Here is a 27,624-nt window from a genome sequence, read left to right on the forward strand (position 1 = left end):
TAATTAATGGGCATGTGGGTTGAAGTGTTAAACAAGTTACATTTTAAGCTCCTAAAAACTCAAATTTTAGATTTTTTCAGTGTCAAAAAATAATTATTACTATGCAAATATTTAAAAGTTGTTAGGGGTAAAATGGAGATTTAATGGACAAGTTCTTACTGCAAAAATTCAAATTCACTGTAGACAAAATTCGAGTAACACTAAATATTTTTTAAATTTCTTTATTAAGACTTTCAATAACCCATGAAAAATAACCATAAGTTTATCATGAAAAGCAACAAAATAACCAAAATTACGCTTGAAACTGAACATAATAAATATTAAATAGTCTACACAATTTACATTTCGTAAAGATGTCGCAATTGTTATTTGGACATTAGGCAGATATTTACATTTTATACCTAATGTTATTTGAGAATTGAGGTTAAAGATTATTTTTGAAGAAAGTTTATAAACTAACACTTGTATTTTTCAACCTACTTATGTGTTTTTCATAAAAGATAAAATCGTAAAAACTTATATAAAATCTAAAACAGACAATATGTAGTCAAAACATCGGCACATGATAGGGCATAAGCTACAAGCCCTTTATATTCTTAACATCGACTTGCAGATTATTGTTCTAATACATCAAAAACTATTCATGGATTGAGAAATGATATTAGAAATAGTAAAGCAATCTAGAATGCATTTACGACAAAAATAGATATTGAGGACCTACACATAACATGTTTTTAGAATCAGATAGTGACATAATTTCATCATTCCATGAGGTTCATGAATCATGAATAAGGATTCACAAATATGAGCAATACATACAAAGAAATGTATAATGAAGCCTGTCCATAAGATTTTTTATTCATCTAAATTATGGTTGACTTTTGTATTGGTGTTCCACAAAAATGAATAGCTTAATCCTGCACTCTTATTTGTACAACAAAAAATTATTATCAAATATTCAAATTATTGTCGAGTGTAATATATAGAAAATGTATATATTAAAATGTATATAAAATATAAAAAAATTAAAAATGAGAGAGAGAGAGAGAGAGAGATAAACATATAGAGTGTCACATATATATATAGTATTATTAATATTTTGATATTTAAATGAATAATAACAAATTTAAATAGTAATACAACTGGTCGATAATTTAGGCATTGGTCAAATATATCCACTATACTATAGGAGGCACTTCATGTGGTTGGAGATAAATGTGACCTACAACCTACACAAGTCAACATATAGTTCTATCCTGTTTGGGTTTTTATTGTTGCTTATGTGAGGTCCTTGTTCATCTGGTGTGCCCACCATTTTGACCCAAAATGATAAATCTTTTACTTAACTTTGAGCATAAAAGCTAAGTGGCTGATGATTAATCAAAATAACAATGATGAGCAGACCAAATTATTGTATTTCATAATCTTGTGATAATTATTTTTCAGCCTTTATCTTTTTATTATAATTAGAGAGAAAAGTCAAAAATAAAATGGATAGAGGAGCTGTGTGTGACCTTTTTTATGCATGTATATATAATTTGTATTTTTTTTCAGGTACAAAGAGGTGTATAATCTCTATTAATTAAACACAACTAATCAGTGTACTTAAAAATAAACACAATTAATCAAACATTTGTTTGGTATGTACTCCTCATTTCCAAATTTTTTTTTTTTTAACAAACAAACACAACAGTGCCAAAATTAACCTAGCTTATGGATTCACACACATTAAATATATATTTTGGTTTGTTAAAATATTTTATATTTTAGTATTGTGAATTTTTATTTTTGACGAACTACTGTGTACTCTAAATGAGTTTGAAAAGAAAAAAAAAATGCATTGGCAATATAATGGTCATTATAAAGGACAAATGGTCTCACAAGGGCCCTTTAGTAATTGGACTGAGCTCAATTTTGACCGTTCATGAAGCAAACAAGCCAACTTACTCTTGTTAAAAAAACAAGTCAACTCACTTTAGCCCATTTATATGAGTTGGCCCGCCGGACTGTGGCGGACTAGGTGGAGGCTGTCCACTCGACAACTTTAGTTCGAGATATGGACATTGGAAAAGAAAAAACAAATGCATTGGCCATATAATGGTCATGGTTCACCCTAAGCTGGCTTATAGGCAGATATCAAATCATCATATATGCAACTTACCATACAAATACCAACCGACACAACAATCAAACTCAATTTTTTGAAAAAAAAACAAAATCAAATACAATGGCAACAATGTAAAATCTCTCAAAAACTTTCAAAATGTAGAAACAACATACAGTAATGAACAAAACCAGTTGTCTTGACTACAAGGTAACTGAATCAAATAGACGAACAATATGATTAATAAGAAAAAGTACTATGTTCCATCAAAAAAAGAAAAAGTACTATGTGTATAATGTTAAATATATTTGGATTTCATCCCTAAAAGCTAGCTTAAAGGGTGGGATTGCCCTCACATATTTATACACTTCACATCCCGGGAACCTAAGCAATGTGGGACATCAAGCAATCACCAACAACACAACTTCACATTCAACATCCACCCTCACGCCTAGCATGGTCCTGGGTCAAATGCCCACATTGTAGTCTTTAACTCGACTCTGATACCATGTTAAACATGTTTGGATTTCATCCCAAAAGTTAGCTCAAAGGGTGAGGTTGCTCTCACATATTTATAGACTTCACATCCTGGGAACCTAAACAATGTGAGACTTCAACCGAAACATTGTGGGACTTCAAACAAAGTGCAACGTCACAACTAACACATTCAACATCCACTCTCACGCCTAGCGTGGTCCTGAGTCAAATGCCCACATTGCAGTCTTTAACCCGACTTTGATACCATGTTAAATATGTTTGGATCTCAACCCAAAAGCTAGCACAAAGGGTGAGATTGTCCTCACATATTTATACACTTCACATCTCAGAAACTTACACAATGTGGAATTTCAAATAATCTCCAACAACACAACTTCACATTCAACGTATAAAATATTATGGCGGTAATGGTACTTACATAGCAGCTGTACTGTAATTCAGAAGTTTTTATTTTTTTAGTATGATTGTGAAGAAGAATTGTCAATTTTTTCTTGACCAACTGTATATTGACAAGTGTTTTGACAGATTTCTAAGCCAATAGATTGTCGACATCTACTAATTTATTCCGTTCCCTCATTGTCCTTTTTTTTCTTCTTGCACTGTATTGCAGGTGTGTGGATTAGACGCATGAAATTTTGTACTAAGTTAATATTTTTTAATAAATAAATAGTAATTTTTTTGAGATATGAAATCGAAGTGCAGGATCGTTTTCCTCGATCGTTTGTGTTATATCATATCAGATGTTGTCCTGTTTGCCGTGTCTTTCTTGTGAATAGTAATAACCTATCAAGCACGGACAATTGGACACGATATGAACATTCACACGTAGATATCGATAATTTGAAAAAATGACATAATAATAAATGTTGGTGTCGTGTTGGTGTCACTGACACGTAGACACCGATAATAATTTAAAAAAATGACATAATTAAATGTAATAATAAATATTGATGTCGTGTCAGTGTCATTAAATGTAATAATAAATATCGATGTCGTGTCGATGTATGACACTGACACGTATCCAACACAAGACACGACTAATCAGAGGAATATATGTACTATGAATTCATAGGTAATAACCTCACAATGTCGTTGAAAAGCAGCACACTTTAATTTTCATTCATTAATGGAAAACTAATAATAATAAAAAAAAAGAACATGAATGACACCACCACTTATGGATCACCTACCTTCCTAGGATCTATCTATAGATTTTTTTCTTTACCATGACACAATTACGAAATTTTCACTTTCGTTATCAATAATTAATTCTGTCGAAGAATTTGTGAGACACACAAAAAAAGTTCTTTCTCTTTAATTGAATTTTATTTTTGGTTTTTACCACCAGTTAAATTAGGTTTGGGGGTCAGTTTTAACATCAAATGATTTCAGTCTCATCCCGATCGCAGTTGCGTGGGATAACTGAATTTTTTCATACACAAGAATTAAAAATCAAACCCCTAATTACCAGCTTCAAAAATCCAAAATCCTTACTACTTAGAAGAATTTATTGTTGGTATTTAGCTATAGATATTATTCCCTCCAATACACTTATGTGTATATTAACGTGACTCCAAATTCTAGTTGGAATAGTTAATGGTTAAACATTTACTTATCTCATCATTAAACTTTGGATTAATAGATCTCTCCTTATGGAGCACAAACAACTCTGAGATCGTCGTATACAACATGCATCGGTGTCTAACACTCGTATGATGTATGTCGGCCAATTTAGATATATTAGGTGAAAGCTAGACTCATCAAAATTTCAAATCGGATAGTTGGAAGAAAATAAGTGGAGATTTAGTATTGCAGGGCTTGGGTATGTCATGTTTAGGTGTATTGCGGGGCTTGGGTATGAGGCGTATGCCATGAGAGAATTTGCAATTTTTTCGTACAAAAGCTATACTTAAGAGAGTTATTAATTTTCTCCGTATAAAAATTACAAAGAGTTTGTAGTTTTGTCTTTATAAATAAATAAAATTGCAAGTTGAGTTATTAATTTTCTCCTTAGAAAATCTTACTATTTAAGATGCTTAAAATGTGTCTCGGAGATACTCGCTAATAAGACCCACAAAATATATCTCGAGATATTGTGGTTATAGGTAACATGTTGAACCACATTAAAATATTTTTAGATATCGAACATAAAACCTTATGCATAATACCCAAATCATTCACCACTAGATCAAACTTAGTTGCTTGTCTTTTGTTTTTTTTTTTTTTTTTTGCTTCTTGTGTGAGTGTGCTTCAACTTTATTAGATTTGTGTTCTTGTGCTTTTCCAACAAGATAAGCGTAAAAAAACTTTTAATTTTTTCTTTGCTTCAACAACATTTTGGACACATCTCAAACACATCCTATAAAACGTTAAAGACATATCAAAGCAATTATATATGTTTAAGGGAAGGTTAAATATGTTAAATTTGATTTACATTATTTTAGCTTTCTGATGTTTGATGAATGAAGGTGATAAATACTATATTATTTTTGCAATGAAAATGTTCATATTTTTTTTTTGGTAAATTTTTCGGTACACATTTTCTATATTAAAATCTATAATTATTCAAGTCATTAGACTCAAGTGGTTAATGAGGTTCACCAAAAGATGAATCGTTCAGAAGAAATCGAGTTTAATTTCTGGATGGAACAATTTATTAGTCAGTAGATATTTTAGGGACTGTTGAGGTGGATCGAAAGTCAAAAAGTTTTCTGTTTTTGCCAACCAAAGACAAAAAAAAAAAAAAAAAAAAAACAAATGGGCTTTGGTTGGTTTAAATGTTGAGCAATATTGGTTGAAAATGATATATAGGGGGAGAGGGAGACAGGAAGCAAAGAGCCCTATTTCATTATCTAATAGATCAAAATAGGCACCTTGAGTGATAGATATTATAGTTGAAATCTTAGGTGCTGCATATAAATGTAGGTTAACTGCAGTGTGTAGGACCGTGCCAAAAATAGGAAGATACATGAATGTTTGTAGATCTGACTCATTCATTCATTAGACTTCTAAAATATATGTTAGTTTCAAGATTTGGAGTGCAGAGTGGTAGAAAAGAGTGAATCAATTAACATGTGTGTGGATGTTTTGCTATGAACAAGTAATGTACGTAGTAGCTAGTGCCAATGTGCCATTAAAGAGGGGACACACAGAGGAGAGTAGAGATATTGACAGAAGAGAGTGAGCACATACTGGCAGTGATTGTATGATAGCATATAATTCTTGGTGTGTGCTCACTTCTCTTTCTGTCATCTTTCTCATCTCTTCATTAATTTCTTTCTGTGTCTCATCTCTTTAATCAAGTTTTCTGATGATGATTCCACTCCATCTTGCGGCTCATATATTAACTGTAAGTTTTTTCAGGGAGAGAGAGTGATCTTCTCTCACAGCCTGGAGAGAGAGAAGAACAAGATATGTGAATCTTCTTGTTTGAAGTTCAATCAAGTGCCTTATCTATCTCCTTTTCTGATACTGTGTCGATCCTTATCCTTTTCTTTTACTCCTTATTATATAGAAACCCTTATCTATTTAATTTAGGCTGCCTTATTATTATTTTTATTTTTTTAATACTTTTTAACCATTTGCTTAAAAAAAACATTTTAACCATATAATTTTTTTTTGAAACACATTTTAACCATATAATTGATGCAATGTATTCACCGGTTTTTATCGTTGACTGATCTCTACAAAAAAATCTAGTTGACGTTCGATAAACTCTTTTTTCCAACTACATTTTTCTATTCATAAGACTCAAATTTTTAAGGAATTCAACTAATGTTCCACTCAAATCAATATAATGTTGAATTAATATTATTATTATTATTATTTTTCCACAGGTCCTTTCATCGGAGGTATTTCTATTTGAGGTATGTGAAACATTAAATACAAATACTTCTCTTAATCTTAGTTTGAATATATTGATTCATCATATGAGAATTTAGTTCATTCTGCAATATCCAACTGCTAATGGTTTTATGCCTTAATTTATAATTTTTCATTCACATGGTATAATAATATTTAAGGATTAGAGTATTTTCATTTATATTTGTTGAAAAGAATATATTTTTTTAATAGATGAGTGGTTAGTGAAAATATTGGGATCTTCTTACTTGGACACCTGCATAATAATCACTAAGCAGTAAAAAGAGAGACTCAATTTGTATACGCTATACTATACTATTTTATGCGTGCATTCAATTATATTTTCATCGTATAGTATTATTTTATGAAAAAAATTTGGGTGAGTAGATGATGCTCCAATAAAAAAAATGAAGACCTAAATGACTCCAATAACAATTACAAAAGTATTTAGGATCAGTTTAGATTAGCTTATTTTTGAGCTTATGCAAACAGCTTATGTAATATAAATTAAATTTTATACTATTTTATAAGTTAATACTAGTGATAATTGTATTTTTATAAGCTATTTTATCATAAACTACCTTGACAAACTTATAATAATACATAAAAATTGCATAAATTGTTTTCATAAGTTCAAAAATAAACTAATCCAAATGGGTCTTACATTAAAATTTTTATTTAGAGATATTATATAAATCATCATATCCAAATGATATAAGTGTGATTTAATGAGATGCATGCATAAACTCATAAAAATTTATTTATTTTTAATGGTAAACTATACTTTCCTAAAAAAAAGGTAAACTATACTAGTATAGCAATAATGAATTGATACACGAAATAAGAGTTTTGATCTTCTGGTTAGAAGTTCAATTTCTCACTCGTGTATATGGAGAAAAATCGTTTTGAAGGGAAGAACACATTTTGTGTGTACACGGATTCTCCGACGGAGATTAGACATTGCTAACGGCGATAGAAACTTTGTATAATATCATGGTAACAAGACAACTATGAAAATGTTTATATTTTGTTTTTTTATTTACTATGGAGGTGATGAACATATAGATATCTTACATACTATCAAAATATTTATATTTTTGTCAAATATAATAAATACTAAATTTTTGACAAAAAAAAATATCCCCTCCATCCCAAAGAAAATTTTCCCTCCGTCCCAAAGAAAATTTTTGGTCAAAGAAAATTGATGTATTTAGTTGAAAATTTGGATTAAATACATCAACTTTTTTTTACCAATTTTCGCTTATATTTTGAGATAGAGGGAGTAAATACTAAGGTTCTATGGAGAAAAAAAAAATGAGAGAAAAAAAATTAAGCAAATGAATTTGGATTAAAGAGACAATAAATTTATAGTACTATTTGCATTATAAAATTATAGTACTATTTAATTAATAATTATTATAATTATGCAATTGTGATTACAGAAGATTGATGAAAGCGTGGCTTTTTATGGTACTTTTGTTTGATGATGATGTTTGAATCCGAAATCCAAATGGAGTTCCTCAACAAATCTAAGGTACGCCTTGTTACTATTCATTCTTAACGGAAAATTAATTCTATTTTATCAAAACCCTTTTCTTTTTCTTACATATGCTTCTTCTTCTTTTTTCATTTTTCTATATATTCTTTTTTCCATCAATCTCATCCACAATTTGTTCTTCACCCTATTAATTTATGCTTCATATATATTCTGTAGGGCAAAACCCCATATCAAAATTGAACAAAAAATAAGATTTTGAAGGGTCGTAATCAAATGATGCATATATTTTTACTGACTGCTGTTTTCTTTGTATCTGGTAGCTAAATATGGTAATGTTTTTGTTTTGTTCTTTCCCTTTGTAGTAGCTAGCTAGGTGGAGTTGATACATGCATTTCTTGGCTATACCATGAAACAGGAATTCAATCAACCACGGTGCTTCCTTAATTTTAAACCTGTTTTCCCAAATCATCATTTTCTCATATATTTTCTACTTTATTTCCCTTTTTTATTTTTCTTTCATGTATGGTGTGTGAGTTTCAATTTTTATATTTTTTTATAAGCAAATTGTTAGTATATTACAATGTTATGTTAGTTTTTCTCCTTACCAGAACTTGAACTCTGGACCTCCAACTCTTTAACCCTTAGCTCAACTAGCTTAACCAGTTGAGTTACCCATCCCACCTCACTTTTTTTTTACGTCGGATTTAGCGTTTCTATTTATGTGAGTTTCAGTTTAATCAATGGGGAGAGGGATAAGAGAGGGAGGAGAAACAAAGTTGATTGAGTGAGATGGGTATGGTTGATGTTTCATGGATATATTTATCTTGGAAAAGAGTAGCATCTATCTACTGCTATCAATAAATATTTGGTAGGCACATCATGTGTTTGAGTTATTGACTAAGAATGAGTTAAATAAATATACTAATAGTAATAGAGATGAATATCATATACCCAATGTCTTAAGATTTTAGAGAAAGATCTCATGTGAAGGTCTATTGGTGGTCTAGGTCTTCAGCCATTATTTGCCGTCGGTCATGATTTTAAATTGTGGTTGCGGCTATTGCGGTCTTTGCAGTGTGATTTTAATTATTTTTTATTAGCATGCAATATTATAATTTATTACTTATAACTAACGTATCGGTATCTCCTATTTTCTATCTAAAATATCATATATATCTCGTTATCAACTATATTTCACTTTGAAATATCTCAAATCCTTTTAAAATACCCTCTAAATCTATGATATAAAGAAAAAGGATGATAGAAAAATAATTTGTGCGAGTATTATATAGTCAGTTGCAGTCTGATGCAATGCTGAAATACTAGCTTATTAGTCTCTATCACTAAGAACTTACTAGTTTGAACTTAAATGTTTTTTTAACAACAAAACAAATTTTATAGATTGCGAATGTAAGCGGTAGTGCAACCCATATACAAAGTGGAACTATAAAAATACACACCAAAGAACCCCCCCCCCCCCCCCCCCCCCCGCACCCGCACTATTACTTACTCTCCAGCTCTCCAGATATACACTCTAAACGAGTGAGACACGCCACTCATAGTACAAACAAGACCCCGCCTTTGACTTAGCCAACAACCACTTCCGCGAAACAACCTCACTCTAAATTAGTACCAATAGATCAGGACTAATTTGAAGTGACCAAGAAATGAAGCGGGCTAGGGGGAATATGATTTATGTTCGCTTAGGATTTAATGGATGAAGTGCTTTCCAAGTTCCCAGTGTCATTTTAAATTCTTTTTATTTATTTTGTTGTTTATTCAAGTTCGTAGCCTACTAAGAAATTCTGTTCCTTTATTCTATCACTAAACTTATGATGATAGTATGAATGTGGGTATTTTATTCCTTTGAAGGTAGAAGAAAAGCTAAAACTATGTACTTAAAATGATTAAATTACTCATTAATCAAAGTTAAAGTTTGATTCATCTCTTTTTGAGTTAGCTCCAGAAGTACTTATCAACTTTTAAACACAAGTATATATAGGGTTGGAGTTTGAGAGGTGAAGAAATTAAATGCTAGGTGATCAGTGTAATAAGTGTTCATATTATCAGGTACCTACCTCCCTCTGGTGATGGTGACATCATTGAGCAAGTTGTGATGATGAATGATGATGGTGGGATTATTGAATTGTCCTCTAACTTGTAAGTTTGTCTAATTTTTAAGTCTACCAATATGTTTTCCATCCTTTATTAGTATGCATTTCTCCAGTATTTTGTCCTCCACTGGGTTTAAGGGACACATTTCTATGATGAATTCCATGTATCTATTATCCCCCACCCTTTTACATTGAAAACCATTGTGCCTCTTTTTTCCTTTTCATTCTCTCACATATTCTTCACTTAGGGTTTCTTTGACTGCATAATTAGCTCTATGAATGTACAACTTGCTGCCTTACTTTTTATCCTAAAAACTTTCTATGTTCAACCACTGGGTTAATTAATGCTGAGAGAGTATATGATAAACTATGAAAGCACAGACACGGACATTGACACATCGACACCGATAATAATTTAAGAAAACAAAATAATTCAATGTAATCATAAGTGTCGGTATCGGATACCGACGTGTGTCCGACACCTGGACACACCTAATTAATCAGAGGAGTGCCCATGTTTCATAGATGATTAATGAGAATTTAACACTTAATTCTTTACATTCAAATTTATTGTCTTTATCCAGATTGAATAAATAGTTTCATGTTTTGGATTCTACGCATATGTCCAAAATTTGATGCAAGTAAAAGAATAGTTAATTAATTCAGACATCTCAAACATAGAATGAAGTTATCAACATATTTGCTGCCTCTAATCCTTTCCCTGTCTCCCTTGTTACACAATGATTTTACATTGTTACATTTGATTAGTTTTTCTTTCCTTAAAACTCAAATGTCCTATGTAACTTTATAAATATTCCATTTTAAAGCTTGCCGTATCTTGATATACAATCCATCACCTCTATTTTTTATTAAAGAAGAGAAAAGAAACAATGCAGTAGAGTATCTCTCTTATATTTTTCCTTTTCAAACAAATGGAAAGTGATCTCAAATGTGTGTGTGTGTGTGTACATATATATATATATATATATATATATATATATATATATATATATATATATATATATACAGACCACTCCTTGCAAGTCTTAAACTATCATTGGTAGCAAAGTGTTTGTGCAATGAATATAAGACGAGTGCTAGCAATACATTCTTTAGAACATACTTTGTGATCGGTCCTTTTTTATTTAAAGTTGACAAATTAAGTGATCAATTTATGAGGCAACTAAGCTGACTTTCTAAAAAATGAACTACTGTAAAATACATTTGAGGGGGGGGGGGGGGGGGGGGGGGGGGGGGGGTGGGGGGGGGGCAGCACATCATTCACAGTACAAATTTTTTTAACCCTTCACCCGATCCGGGAACTAATTCAAAGATGATACCTTAATGTTCTCCACTAAGACCGAGACATAGCAAAAGTACACTCATTCCTCAATTCTCAAATTGCCTAGAGCACATAATACCATATCGTCTTTAGACCTTTCCTCTAGATCCAATAGAAGTGAAGCTAAAAAGAGGTGAAAATATACCGCCCGGAATCACTCGCTAGGACCACCTCAACAATATACACAATGCATACCAAAACCGCGCAACACAAGTCAAACGTACCAAACAATTGGAGTTTCTATTCGGGGGGCAAAGAACCCACACACACTCCTCATAACTCTGCAAAGAACCCACCCTACTAATATCCTTCAATAAAATATATTAAAAGAGTATATCCTAAAGTTATGTTGCTAGCATTCCTAGTGAATGTAATGCAAATTGGTTGGACTTTATTATACAATTCTTATATTAGTGTATTACAAATTTAATTAGGTCTTTTTATTATGGGACTAGATCATGTAATGTAACTATTCCTAAATCATACCTTATTTTTAACTGGATATTTTGAGTTCTTATCTAAGTTTGTATTAGTATTTTTTTAATATTAAACTTTATCAGGAACACTTTTCTAGTATTTTGTTGTGGCTGATCTAATTATTTTATGAGGCATATTATTAGGCTTAGAGGTATTACTAGTCCTCTGGCTGTGATACCCCTATGTGTAGTACATCATCACATAATGAAACAACTAATCTGTCCTAACTTTCATCATAGAAGATATGAATGGTTGAGCCCTAACACATAAAAGTAAACATATACAAAATAACATAGATTTGTAAAAAACGGTGCATGAAATTACAAGGATGTAGTGATAGCAATTGGTTTTGGCAACCATGCTGTCTGCAAAATAACAGTAGACATGCCTGTATGCACTGTAACATGACATTAGGAGACATTATGATTTACTGAGGTTATTATATGAAAAGCATTACTGAGGGCTATATATATGCAGGTGACTTGGAATGCTCTATGTGAAGATATCTTAATTCCAGTGTCAAAATGTATAATTATCAAAAGTAGGTCCGTATATAACTAAAAATTCAGCCACAATAATTTGGCCAGGTTCAAAGGTGCTTGTTAAATGTTAAATCAAACATAGTGGTAGGGACTTCTCATAGTTTACACTTTTAAAAAATTTGATTAATGCTGTCCAACTATTATTAGTTTAGATAAAAAAAGAAATTGTCAATAAGCATCTCAACTTTTGGAAAATCATCTGTAGTAAGTAGTAAGTGGAAGTTTCATTAGCAAAACTTGATTACCCTGCACAGATCAGAATTTGAATTTTGGATTGATGAAGCCTTTGCCCTCTAGGAATTGCATTTTGTCTTTAATAGCTGGCTATTTCAAAAACTTTATTTACTTAAGTCTAACTGTGTTAGAATCTGTATATTCCAATTAAATGTCATTATTAACCATTATCATAGTCGTGACTTTAATAAATGAAATTTATTGGTTGGCCTTTATCTTTTGGTTTTAGTTACAACTTACAACTTTTAGGGTCCCCCCAATGTGGACCTCAAGAAAAGGGGTCCAGAGGTAGATCTCCAGTATTTTTAGTAAATACCACATCCTTTCCCCTTCTCTTATGTGTACAAAATCTACTAGTATTATACTAAAAATGGTGAGGATCCACCTTTGGTGAGGACCCCAACTTTTAATCATAGTATATATTTCTATTTTGCTCTCTAAAGCCTTATGGTCTTGGACTTGGGTTGTAGACAAGACCATGTGACCAATGTCTTGTTTTGGAATTTAGTTTAACAAAGAGGATAATAGGATATCAAGGGTTTATCTCATTACCACATATATAGCTGAGTTGACTATGATGTTTTACTTTTGAAGGAAGTATTCAAATACTAGGTGTAGACTTACCAATGGTTTTTATATATCTCTAAGTTCAAAAGAATAAAAGGCTCCATATATCCTAAACTTGTTGAAATATGCTTTTGTAAACACTTCCTTGTGTGTCTAAGTTGTTACTGAAGCATATAGTGTGCACCTGTATCAGAGGAATATAAACTAAACCAGTTTGCTCAGTGAAAAAATTATTGAAATTTGAACTTGATTTGATTATGAATTGAACAAGAATACAAACTTTTACCTTATGGTGTGGCTTGTGATTATAAGCTTTAACATAATGATGAGGAGTGCTAGCAACACACTCTTATATTGGTTGAAATTCAAATTAATTCCACTACATCATGTAGGTCCGACATAAATCTAGTGAGACTCATGAGTTTCAACCAATAAAAGAGTGTGTGTTTAGAGTTTAGAAGAGTTTGTTCGAGAGTGTGTTGCTAGCATAATTCTATAATTATATATCGTATGTATACACTTTTTTTGTTGCTTAGAAGAGTAAGTGAAAAGCATTGTCAACTTGATTGAATCATTCAATCAAGTTGAATCAATTTCATTATGAAGTATATGACTAATTGCCACTATATTGATATGACATTATGTTGATGTTAGTTGTAATTTTCTAGGAGGGTTCAAAGTAATAGAATAGTAGAAAACTAATTTAGGATCTTGGAATTCCATAATTCTTACAAATTAGTTACAATGTCGTAGGGGGAAAGGTTACTTATCTCTCTATCCATTGCTAGACATGTAGAGTATTATTTTTTACGCCTTTCATTACTCAAGAGCGGCGTAAATTAACTGATTTCTATTATTTAGTTTCCCCTCTCCATTCCTTCTGTTCTTACGATGGTAAGATGAAGTAGTGAATAATACTGTTAAGTCAAACTCAAGAATAGGATCTGTTTCACATTAAACTGAGAAAAAAAATGGATTTATCTTCCTTTATTTGAACTTTAAATAGATTCCTTGTTTTCCCTTTTCAACTGCTAATTAACCTCTTCAAATAAGTTATTTTCTAGAATTGCTCCATTACATGTCTCATGCATGTATTTTCGCATGAAACACAAGTCGTACGGTTGAACCAGTTGAACCATATATGATAGATTTGATTTCTTGTTAAGTTCATTTTTTCTCGCATTATTTTATGTGTGATATTTGAAATGAGTTTTGAATTCTAGTTGGCCGTTGAGTATATTTTGCAGTTGAGTTGTTTTGAATACAACTGCTAGTGCATTATTTATGGTTTGTTAATGTTTATAAATGTTATCTTTCAGCATCTTGAAATTGCTCCATTACATGTCACATGCATGTATCTCTCAAATGATGTTGAGATGAAGTAGGAAAGCAATACTGTTACATCAAGAATATGATCTGTTTCACATTAAATTGAAAGATGGGATTTATTGTCTTCCTTTATTTGGATTTTAATTAGATTCATTGTTTTCCCTTTTCAACTGCTAATTAACCTAGTCAAATAAGTTATTTTCTAAGTTCATTTTTCCTCAACTTGTAAAGTTGAAACATATATTTCATTTCTTGTTAAGTTCATTTTTCCTCGCATGAATTTATTATTACGTGATATTTAAACGGGTTTTGAATTCTAGTTGGCTGTTGAGTATATATTTTGGTAATAGAATTGAATTCACAGGTTTGCATTTTCACGCACATGCAGGCGTGAAGCCAAGTGATTCGGAAAATGCGAGAACAGAAGATGCACATCTAAATGCTTCTATTTCAACTGAATCCCTTCCAAACATGCCGTAGTAATAGTATGTGCGGGGTTTTGGCTAGTATCCTTGAAGTCATTACATGATGCTATAGTAGTACAGACAGCTATCAAATTTGGTGATAACAAGATTTCCAAAGTGATGTAAAGTATGGGCTTGTGGTTCCTAAAAGACAATTTGTTGATGAAAATGCACAAGTTGGTGTAGTGGTGTATAGTTGGTGGCATACATAGTTTAGACAACAGACTGGCAGGACAATTAAGTTATATAATTACTTCAGTTTATTAAAAAAACAACATATTTTCTCAGGTAGTATCTGGTGCAAAGAATGCACCTCACTTTGAGTTCAAATCTGAACTTGACCTTTTACACACATACAACAAAATATGATAATTTTTTTATGATTTTATGAAAATGTATTCATTGAATCCTTTTGTTCTTAGTTAGACAATAATACTACATCATAACATGCACAACAGTCGTGTTAAGTGTTAACTATTGTTTCACAATGATTTGAGGACTGTGATAAATTAAAAGGTAGATAATGTTAACCATCTGTAGATACCATCAATAATTTTAGGAAAATGCTTGTTGGTATGACAAGCTTGATCAACATGCAGACAAACTGTTCCATGTCTCACTTCTTTTCTTTGCCATCTGCCCGATTTACGCGTCCTCATAATTTTATCATTCCTGTTTCATGTCTTCTATCCTTGGTTGGCGTAGCTATGCATGCAAGTGTAAATTTGGTTACATCAGCGGTTTGTGGCGTCTAATAATGATATGAACTAAAAAATTGGTGCAATTGTCACCTATAAACTTTAAAGCACATAAATACAAGTATTAAAGCTGTTAAAGTTTTAGCTACCAAATAATGCAGTCACCACATGCATGGTATATATGTTTTTCTTTGATGTTTTCTTGACCAATAATAATGTTCAATAATTATAACATTATCCTCTCAAAAATTGAAAAACATAGATAGGAGTTTCAACTTTCACACAATTTCTTTCTTACTAGTATTAAAGTAAAATTATTTTAAATTGAAAATTCATTTTTTTTTTCCGGCTTTTCACCACCAGTTGAATCTGGTTCGGGGGTCAGTTCTGGCATCAAGTGGTTCCAGCCCCCTCCCGATCGCAGTTGTGGGGGATCGAACCGCGGTCCTCCCTACCAAGTTCAGCCCCAATCACCACTGAACCAACTAATGATTGGTAAATTGAAAATTCATTTGAATGAATGATAAATTTGTCAACTAGTCAGTTTCTATCAAAGTATCAATCAAAAACAATTATCAAAAATATTAAGACCACATAAAACATAAAAACTGTATAATTGAAAAATGTGAAGAAAATGACATTACATGTTCAAATAGGTTTAGCCCCACCCCATCCATGTGCCCTTCAATGCATCCTCTCTAATCTGAGTATGATGTTCAGCTAGTTGTGGCAAAATCCTTCACGGATTGGGAATTTGGATGGTGGTGTGTAAGCCAAGTAATCAATTCCTCAATAATATCTACTCCATTAAATGAACAGAGGTATTGTTTGAATTGACTTCTCAAATAAGTTTTGTGAAATTGTTAGACCATTTACAAGTGCTTTTTTGGTTTACAATGAAGCTGAGAATCGAACTCAGGATCTCTGCTACCATACTACCAAAACCTCTCACTGCTAGACCAAACTTAGTTTAAGATAGCATAAAAAACATTATTTTATATTTTCCTATAAAAATAACTTAAAATGATAAACGCTTATAAGCTGCAAATCCAAACATGGCCTAAACCAAGGCAGCAGCAGCCAGCAATGAAATTTGTAAATGAGAATAGGAATTTCAATCACACACATGAATTAACACAAAGGAAACAAGACAATTAATCAACCAAACAAAGACACTAAATCATCATCAACAAGGATTCTTGAGCTTGTTTTTCTAAAATACAGTTCAATGGCAAGTGATAAGTGACAATCACCAACCATTTTACAGTAATCAATACTAGAAATACAAAAGCAGACATAAATCACCTAAATTGAGAATTAATTAAAACAACACAAATCTCATAATCTCACATGTTTTACTAAAACACATGAAGCTCCTCCCTAAACAACAATTACAAAGGAAGATTGAGACACAAGAACACAAACATTGTAATACTAAATTACTAAGAATCTGTGATGATGAAGAAAATTCAAGCAGCTGGAGGATCAGCAGATGTCCAGAAAATATCTTTAAGAGCAGGACGAAGCTCTTTACTCCAGAATTCATTATACTCCAAAGTATCACCTCTATCTTTCTTCACCTCCACCACCATAAACGACGGCGTCACCGCGTAAATATCCGCGGCAATACCCAATTTACCCTTTCTCCCTCTCTCCTGCCCCTGAAGCCTAACCTTTGTATCACTACTCTTCACATCAAACTTCACTGCCTTAGCCACCTGCTCCAATTTCGATATCACTCTGCTCGGTGTCCCTGCCGTGGCAAACCTCACCTCCTCCCTCTCTTCTCTCTTCTTCTCCTCAAACAAAGGTGACAAATCAAACCCTTCGGATAACCCTATTATATGAAAAGCATTCATTGTCGTCGGCGTCGTTGACGATTTCTCATTCTCCAAAAAGCCAAATCCCTTTTCTTCTTCTTCTTCCTCTTCTTTCTCCTTCTTCCTCCTAGCCACGCTCTTCTGTACTGGTTTCTTAAACCAAGAAGAATCCATTATCTTCGATATGGTAATTCTTGTATTCGGATTAGGATCTAGAAGCTTCGTGATAAGCCTCTTAGCTTCCGAAGAAAACCACGGTGGACATTTGAAATCACCTCTGTAAATTTTCTTATACATATTAACCACATTATCATCCTGAAAAGGTAAAAAACCGGCGAGAAGAACATACAAAATTACACCACAAGACCAAATATCCGCCTTAGCACCGTCGTAGCCTTTCTTCGCAATTACCTCCGGCGAAACATACGCCGGAGTACCACACGTCGTATGCAACAATCCGTCTTGTCTCATATGTTCACCAAAAGTGCTGAGACCAAAATCAGAGACCTTAAGATTACCGTCTTCATCGAGAAGAAGATTCTCCGGCTTCAAATCACGGTGGTAAACACCGCGACTGTGGCAAAAATCAACGGCTGAGATCAATTGCTGGAAATATACTCTAGCAACATCTTCTTTAAGACGACCTTTAACAATCTTGTTGAAAAGCTCACCGCCACGAACGAGTTCCATGGCGATGTAGATCTTTGATTTTGAAGCCATAACTTCATGAATTTGAACAATATTTGGATGTTTCACCATTTTCATGACGGAGATTTCTCTTTTGATCTGTTCCATCATTCCAACTTTGATAACTTTTTCTTTTCCAACGACTTTCATGGCTACGTTTTTACCATCCTTGAGATTCTTTGCATGATACACCTTCGCGAATGTTCCATGACCGAGAACTCGACCTAGCTCGTATTTTCCATGGAGCAGAGCCGAGTGAGAATTAGGGTTTTCTTCCTTCTCAGTCATAGCTTGGCTAATATATTTACCAACTAAACTATCAGAACTGACTCCCGGAACAAATTAGGCGGTCCAGTGGACAAGATACAGCTGTGAAAACCAAAAAAAAAAACTAGAACAAGAAGAGGGATATTTTGGGAAATAGAGAGGAAATTAATAATAAGAAGAGATTATTAGAGATCAGCCGTCTTCAACGTGTTTTCGGTGACAATGTCTGCCGCCGATGATACATTTTGTAAGACGGCTAATTTCAGATGGAGAGAACCAATAACAATGGCCTCTCATCTCTCTGCATTCCTTCGCTGCAGGGAGATGCAGGGAACAAGAAGGAAGGTGAAGAAGATGAGAAATGAATGAAAAATGAATTAATAATTGTTTAGAAAAGATTGAATTGTGTTTGTTTGGTTTGGACAATTGTAGAATAATGGCCCTTAGGTTTGGCTTTATAATACCAGCCACTGGTTTCGTTTTGTTACTTTAAGTGATTGATCTGACGGTTCTTAAGATAAGTTAGGTAATGATGGACACGTGTATGGACCACTAATGGTCTTAATCATGGATTTTGTCTTTTTGCTTCTTGCCGATCCAACCGTTTGATGTAATATTCCATTGTAAACAAACGGTGAAACCATAAACTGAATGAGACACATTGGTGGTGGTGACTGACTGGTCTTTTTCTTTTGGTTTGTTGGTTTTTTTTGTTTTGGTGTCACGAAATACATTTATAATGAATGAATGAATGAATATAATTTTTATAATAGAGAATAATTGAAAATGTAACTGTGTAATTAGTTAGAAATTTAAAAAGTGGGTTATGATATTAAATTTGTTGATAATTGTTATTAATTTTACAATTTTATCCTTCTAGAAAAAGAATGAGTAATTATTTTTCCAACGTATTTATCACATATTGTTGAAAAATATGCATTTTAATTAGATATATGTTAGTAAAGAAATAATTAATACCCTTATAAATTTGAAAATGATCTTATAAAAATGGACAAAAAAAATATTAAAAAGGTCTTATATTTAAAGACGGAAATAGTAAATTAAAATAATAATAATAATAATAAAAGTAATAATAAAATATTTTCTTGTTGATTTTTTATTTGAAAGGAAAATGAAACCGAAACCGCACCAGAAAACAGGCAGATGCAACAAATCCTTTGAATAATGAATGAATGGTGTGCAGCTCGCAATAGTAGAAGACAATGCTGTCCAATTTTATATGTTTGATTTTTTTTTATAGTAAATTTATATGTTTGATGACAATGATTAGAGTCAACATAACATAATTTGAAACTTATTTCAACTAAGTTTAGTATTGGTAATTCGATTTTATGAGTTTAATTTAGTTGGTAAGAATACCGTATAAGAATTGAAATTTTAATTTCGGACATTTCACTTTTTCACTTAAAAATTGAAATTTTATTCACTAAATTATCTGACAAAAAAAGAAAATTTAATTCTATCCGGATTTTTTTTCACTAAATTCAATATTTAAGGCAATAAACCACTTTTTCATAAAAAAAAAAAAAAAAATCATTTTTAGGGAGAAAATATCTGCTAAGATCAAATTTACAAACATCGCGAAAAACAAGTTTTCATCCCCCTTCTCAGCCGTCTCCCTCTTTTCTAAACGCTAGTTTATTATTTTCTTCATCAACCAAATAGTGGTGGTTTTTGGTCAATTTTTGACCCAAAATCATCCCTCTAAGTTATTTTTTCTTTTCATTTAAATAAGTGATTTTCACATATTTGTTTGTTGTCACGTCTTTGTGCGGTGTATTGTTTTGTTCCGTTTTTGTGCAGTGTTAATTTGTTTCAGGTTGGAGGATTAATTCTGATATAGTGCAGATTCAATCAATGTCGACTTTGATGTCATCAACGCTAAAGATCTGAAGACATGAATATTCCGGACACTCCAATATAGTCAAATTTAAATTTGAAGGCATATGCAATTTGCCGTTTTATGCTATAAACAAGGATACTGTGAGTTTGTTCGCATATATATACCTTTTGTTTTTAGCAACTTTGAATTTTGTGTTGCATCAATGTACTCTATCAATTTAAATAAATGAATATCGTTTATTTTAAGTAACAAAAAATTACAACAAATTTATAGAAACATACCAAAAAGATGAATTAAAAATAGGAGACCATTCTCACAAGTTTAATAAAATAGAGAAGACCGAAAATGAAATTAAATTAATACTCATTCCCGTCCTAAATATAAGAGGAAAACTATTGTTTAGATTCATTGAGAATCTAATATATCTAGTTTATATTATGATCATATACATTAGATTTTCAATAAATCTAAAAAGTTGTTTTCCTCTTATATTTAAGACCAGAATGAGTAATATAATATCATAATAGTATAAAAAAAAGTTTTGGGACCGGGGTCTCTACATATCCCCTTGTAGCTCTGTCCCCGCCAATACTTTCAAAAAGAATATGTAATGATTAATGACCCAATTAATAATAAATGGTTTAATAAAAATATCAATTTTGTAACCCATTTGGGTTGGTCTGGTGGTATTGACTTAGGACCTGAGAGTGTGCTCCTCCTTAAGGTCTCAGGTTCGATTCTCTTTGGTGTCAGTTTGAGTTGGTTAATTTAGTTTCTTAAAAAAAATATATATCAATTTCGTACTTTAATAATGTCATGTCATGATCTTTTCAACTGGGGATGACAATTGGTGCCCATGAGTGCGGGTTTGATACTACCCAAACTCACACCTATATATTCGGGTGTCACCCAAACCCAAATGTTGTTCGGGTGAGAAAATGAAACCCACACCCGTTGGGTTCAGGTTTTTCACCCAAACCCGAAACAAGAACACACACAATTGATTATTTGCTGAAACCCGACCCGAACTATATTTGATAAAATGCAAAATGTAGCATAATTTGGTAATATAGTTTGTAAATTTCAAAATAGTTTTTTACTAAACAATTCATTAAATGTTATCATCACTACAACATGTATCAGTACAACATTCAAAAACTTAAAAGGGAGCAAAATACATAGGGGTAAATATATAAACGGGTGGGTGAATGAGTTTCGGGTGTGGGTTTGATACTACCCAAACTCACACCCATATATTCAGGTGCCACCTGAACCCTAACCCAAACCCAGTCAACTCAGGTTTCGCCCGTTGACTTGGTTTTGAGTTTAGGTGGGTCTATTTTTGCTTGAATTTTCTTGCCATCTCTGTTTTCAACAACCCACTCTATGTGTCACACATCTTTCCTAACAAAAATTAGTCATCGCTAATGGTGGTGGAAATTTCATGTTAATCCAATTTTTTTTCTTTCCCAAATTCATTGAATACTTAATAGATCTAAATCTAAACTATAATAAAAATTATATATATCAGATATTCAATTAACCTAAAAAAAAATTAATCTTTACTGTATTTGTTTAAGACAAAAAAAGAGTGCTATTTGAATGTGATGTGAATATATATGTGATGCAAGTGATTTGGTACCGGTAAAATGGATAGAATAATAATGTTATGGTGTGATGTGAGTGAGGGTGGCGTGGGACATGACATATGCGGTGGAGCCTGGGGCTGTGGGGTTCCCTGTTACTGTTAGTCTGCAAACTTATTTATCAGTTTTTAAGTTTGTGACAGTCACGGAATAGCTCGTGGCATTATGACACTGGCCTTCAACCAAATACAACTGGGCCCTCCTAAGTATCGACAAATAAATATTTCTGTATTATGCAAAATAAATCAACGCAAATCAATTACAACTAAATAATTGAGATCAATCATATTTCTTAGACACTGCTTCCAGCAACTCTGTAGTAAAAATTTGTACTCATTCGGTCTAGATCTAACGGTGAGAATTTTGAATAGTATAGTATGCATGAGGTTTTCTATTTGAGTTATGCTATATACAGCGAACCAATACCTCGCGAAACATCACGAATGGCTTATTACATGTTTTTAATTGTTTGTCTTTTTTCATTTCGCTTCTTACTTTTGGCAAATCATTCACAATTGATAAACTCCACTTATTTAATTGTTTTGCCCAACTACTATGCTAAACTCCAGAAAAAGCAAAATGCATAAATGTTTGTTGTTTGAAAATAAATGGTATTCTCTTTGATTATTATTATTATTATAAGTAAATTTGATTTTTTTTATACATTTAAAAAATATGTATGTAGTCTATATTATAAACAAAATACCTCATTTTTCTAATAAACCAAAAAATCAAATTTGGAGATGAACATTTCGGTGCACATATTATGTGGATATATACTGATACACGGCTTATGTGGTTGATTGTGATTGTTCACAAATAGTATTTAATATAGAAAAATTAATAAATATTATTTGTAAACCCGTCAAAATCATTTACTTCAACAAATATATCGGTGTATATCTATATAACATGTCTACCAAAAAATTCACCTATAATACTAACCGGAAAGACTAATATTTATTGGAAGAGGATAGGGAAAAGGAAAACAATCACTTCTTGAGATTACACGGGAGAGATGAGACATGTGTTATTTGGAGAGAGGAAGAAAAACCAATTAAAATGCATGTGTTGTTGTATAATGCACTGAAGATTTATTGAAAATACACTCATTCGTAAAAGCTTCGTAAAACCGTCTTTCGCGATATATATCATTTTCCTTTCTATTTTACTGTAAACCAAAAAAAATATTGTACTCATTCTGTTTTTTTATTTTTTTATTTTTTTATAAGCATTTGGTTATGGTTTACTTATATTAATTATATAATGAATCTGATTTTACTCATTCTGTGATATTTTATTAAATAATTAATGTATCTGATTTTATTATGGTTTACTTATATTAATTATATAATGAATCTAATTATCTAAAAAAGTAAAATTTGCTTATAATGACATCATCTTAGCTATGGATTTTGAAATTAAAAAAAAAAAACATATTCTTATTTTGTTTTCAAAATTGTCTCTTATTAGTCAAAAGAAAATTGTCTCTCTATGATAAGGAAAATTCTTATTTTGAAATCCTACCAAGAATAAATTTGGTTAAGTGGTAAAAGATTTAAATAATTTGATATGGCAAAACACTTTCTCAATTTCTTTCAACAAACAATTTCTTGGTTGTGAAATTATGATTTATTGTTTTATCAATTTCCTTTTCTCTTTTCAGTCAAAAAAAGTATTTTTTTTTCTTCTCTAATTTACGAGAGTTCCGACTCGTGTATTAAAGTTTCAAAGTCTATACTTATAATAGAAGTGCATTTTATAGAAAATGATGATAAATATTTTTTTTGAAGAAGTTAAATGAACTCATTCAAATTGGTATCAGAAAAAATCAAACTTGAGATCTTAAAGAGGAGTATACTTCCAGATTCCAACTAATACCACCGTACTAATGTAAGTGGATTAAAAATGATGATAAATATTAGTACTAAGCTCAATAATTACCACAGCTTCATTTTCTAAGATATTAAACACATTACTATAATTGGTTTTGAGACTAATTCCTCCGTAACATATAGCACTTCTCATATTTTATCTATGTTTCATTATTTTTATTCTAAAAAAAACTAACAAAGCCAACGGTTTATACAAGAAAATTATGAATGTAATTTGTTTCAATCATCTCTAATATAAAACTCTTTCTAGATCGATCTTGTAGACATACAGAGATTTGCTAGCTAGTTGCTCAATAATTAACACTACTATTAGAAAAAATTAATTAATACTATAGAGTAAGTACAATTTTTGGAATAACTATTTCACTTTCACTTGGCATATAATGGAAGAATGTGCATTTGGGATGGGCCCTAATCAAATGGTTGCAGATTCCATCATGTGAAGTGAAATTATACAATTCAGTGAACTGTTTGATTGTCTTCATCTATATAGTCATATAGTTCTAAAAAATATTAATTAAAAAAGAAGAAGAAGAAGAAGTTTAGGGTGTTATATTATTTTTGGAATAATGCATTTGAATATCCTCACATGCATGCATTACTTTGGGAAGTCACCATCTGAGCCGTGCTAAGAAAATTATGCTTTATTTTTTCCACAGAAACTTAATTATGGTTTTTGGTCATATGATTGATATATTAAGAATTTAAGTATGAACAAACCCAAAAAATAAAATAAAATGAATTCAATTAAGCATGACATTGAAAGTATGCCATAGTTGACAAGCATAAATATCCGACAATAAATAATTAAGAAGTTGTTTATTATCGTACTAATTTTTTATAACAATATTCTCATATACTACTAATTTATACACACTAATTGAGTATATGATGATCACAGCATTAGGGTGGGTTTGCTATATGATATTGTAGGTAAAAAATAATAATTAAATTTAACACTATTCGAATGAAGACAAGAAACTGGGGCTATTTTTTTCAGAGTCCACTCCCCATTCTGCCAGCCATTCTTTTCTTATGTTTTGGAAAAAATTATGGTGTTTTAAATCACAATTAGATGTCCATTTTTAAAACAAGAGCTCTTGTGTCAAAAAAAAGATAAAAATAAAAGAGCTCTATGAAAAATAAACAAAACAAAAATACCACCAATAATTAAATTTTTATATTTTGTATATAGCGATGTACTATTGCAAAGTTAAAAATAATCATTGCATCATATTTCATACACAAAATGAACATTATGCTTGCAGAATTTTTTACTCTGCATCAACCTTATCAAATGTTCTATCATTAAGTATCACGTCTATGCGGTGTTGATTCAAAATATAAAAGAATTAATTTCCCAAAGTAATGTCACATTTGTCACACTCTCAAAGAGGAAAATCAATGTGTTGATTTCTTAACTAAGCCTGGAGCTTCATCGGAAGCGGATCTCTCAATTCACACCACACCGTCCGAAGGCATGTTTGACTTCATCGTGAACAAGTCATCTAGAACTTTCTTTCTAAGAGAATAATTTTTTTTTCTTGTTGTCTTTCTTTTTTTCTGTTTTAATTAGCCTTGTAACAAAAAAAAATACAAAATGGACATATTCGATACACTAATTAAGACCTTATAATAAGATAATGAGGTAGTAAGAACATTTCAAAATAGTCCTATTTAAATGAGATTGACTTTAGCGGAAGAGATTAGACTGTCAACGACATAGAATTAAGGTTTGAATTTCGATTGAGAGAGATATTCAAATTAAATGTTTGACGTGTTTCAAATATATATATCTTTTTGAATTATCATATTATAGGTATGAAATTTTCACCGCTCACTTGTGACTAAAATCTCCGTATTTAAACATGTTAGGTGCACAAAGTGAAATTTCTCATCTCAATTGAATTTTCTTCATATACAAGAGTTAGGAGTCTCATGACCACTTGTTCAAGAACTCAAACCCTTTAATACGACTCAAATATAATTGCCTCTAATAAAATGAACCAATAGTATAGTCTTATATTATTGAAAAGGATTAATTACCAATATAGTAGTCAAAGTTATTGTAAATTTATAAGTGACTATAACAAATTTACAATATATGCATTGAACTTTTATATTTTACATGTTTAAGAGAAATACAACTTGTGGTTAGAAAAGAAAAACAGAGAAATACAACTTATTTGTTTGTTGTACAGATATGTATCTACAGTGGGGCAATGTTGAATAGTAGAAGGTTTATGCAGAGCCACAAATTGCTGATTCAAATATAATCAAAGGTATCGCAGCACCCAATAATATGATATATTTTTTTTTTATTTTTTTTATAATAAAAATTTTGGTTACATTTTTTCGCCAATAATATGGTATTGTACCTCACCTTTTTGGCCATCCATTGAAGACGTAGATGATAAAAGAGACATAGATGAACTCACAATGAAGGTGTATAATAAACTCTTTGTATATCTCATCGGAGAGAAGTTGATTGATGGTTGAGATGCGAAAATTGAGGAAAATTAAAAGAAAAAAATTGAGAGGATCCATTCTCCTTTCAAAGTGACATATATATGCCACGTATATAGAGGACACGAATTTATGGGGTAGGGTTTCAGATTTCATTGTCTGATAGATACCTGAAGCCATTCAATTAGGAATCATGAGTAATCCATCTAGGAGTAGGTTTTTATTCCTTAGTTAGCTCAACGATTATTTTCAAGTATTAATTGTACACCATCGAAGAAGAGACAAAGGTTAGTCATATGATTATTATGTTGAACATGAAGATATGTAGAAATTAACACGTTCCTGTCAAAAAGATAAATTAACATCGACAGTTTAATCAAATCCACATGTATCCGTAAAAATGATAATAAAAATAATCCACATGCGGAAAGTAAATTCTGTCTTCTTTTTTTTTCCCTTTTTCTTCTTTACAATGTACCGTAAAAAGTTTTCAATGTTGTTAAAATCAGTGTTGGAGAACTGCAACAGTCAAAGATTGAAGTATTGAACATATAACCATTTGTTTAAGAGATCAGAATTCACTATCACATGAACTAATCTATCACTGTTGGTTACTTTGTATATGAAGCATGGACACATATACTGGATACGACACAGACACTAACACGTCGATATCAATAATAATTTTAAAAAATGACATAATTTAATGTAATTATCGGAGTCGGACACCGACACATGTCTAATACTGAGACACGTCTAATTTGAAGAGTGTATGTGCTTCATAGTTGGTTATTCCACAAGTAGATTCTCTTTGAACCCATTGTAAAAAGTAAATCCTCTTTGTCTTGGAAGTTGACAATGAGCTATAAGAGTGAGAATTACTCCATAGGAAATGAATCTGAGTTCAACTTTTGGAATGACCTATTTGAAAATTGGATATAGTTCAACCCTATAAGAGTGTCATGTACATATTCTCTCTATTTATATAAGTTTGTCAAAAAAGTTAGACTGTACTTATAACTTTCAAACGGACAGATCATCTCAAACAATTTGGATTCTTCAATTATTCAGACATGAAATTGAGTGGGATGTGATAGTTATTATAGAGATTGTAAGGCTTGTGGATAAACATTGCCAGTGACACTGATTGGGAAAGAAAAAAAAAGAAGGTAGGTGGCAGAATGGCAGTGGCCGAGAAGTGATATTTGAGAGGGATGAAACGGAATTATAAAATGTTTTCCAACTCTACCA

At 31.5% G+C, this 27,624-nt stretch overlaps 1 protein-coding gene and 1 long non-coding RNA gene across 2 annotated transcripts; one reads left to right on the plus strand and one right to left on the minus strand.

Moving 5' to 3' along the window:
* The first annotated feature begins 5,428 nt into the window (after positions 1-5,428).
* Positions 5,429-15,437, plus strand: LOC123909205. The gene is made up of 6 exons (XR_006809850.1): positions 5,429-5,660; positions 6,439-6,468; positions 7,906-7,997; positions 8,324-8,393; positions 10,032-10,121; positions 14,955-15,437. It is a non-coding gene; the product is annotated as an uncharacterized LOC123909205 (long non-coding RNA).
* A 1,474-nt stretch (positions 15,438-16,911) lies between these two features.
* Positions 16,912-19,201, minus strand: LOC123908862 (CBL-interacting serine/threonine-protein kinase 6). The gene has a single exon (XM_045959590.1). It carries the CDS (start codon positions 18,521-18,523, stop codon positions 17,198-17,200), a length of 1,326 nt encoding a protein of 441 aa, XP_045815546.1. The 5' UTR covers positions 18,524-19,201; the 3' UTR covers positions 16,912-17,197.
* Between the last annotated feature and the right edge of the window lie 8,423 nt (positions 19,202-27,624).

This window comes from Trifolium pratense, linkage group LG2 (genome assembly GCF_020283565.1).
Source record: "Trifolium pratense cultivar HEN17-A07 linkage group LG2, ARS_RC_1.1, whole genome shotgun sequence".
NCBI lineage: Eukaryota > Viridiplantae > Streptophyta > Magnoliopsida > Fabales > Fabaceae > Trifolium > Trifolium pratense.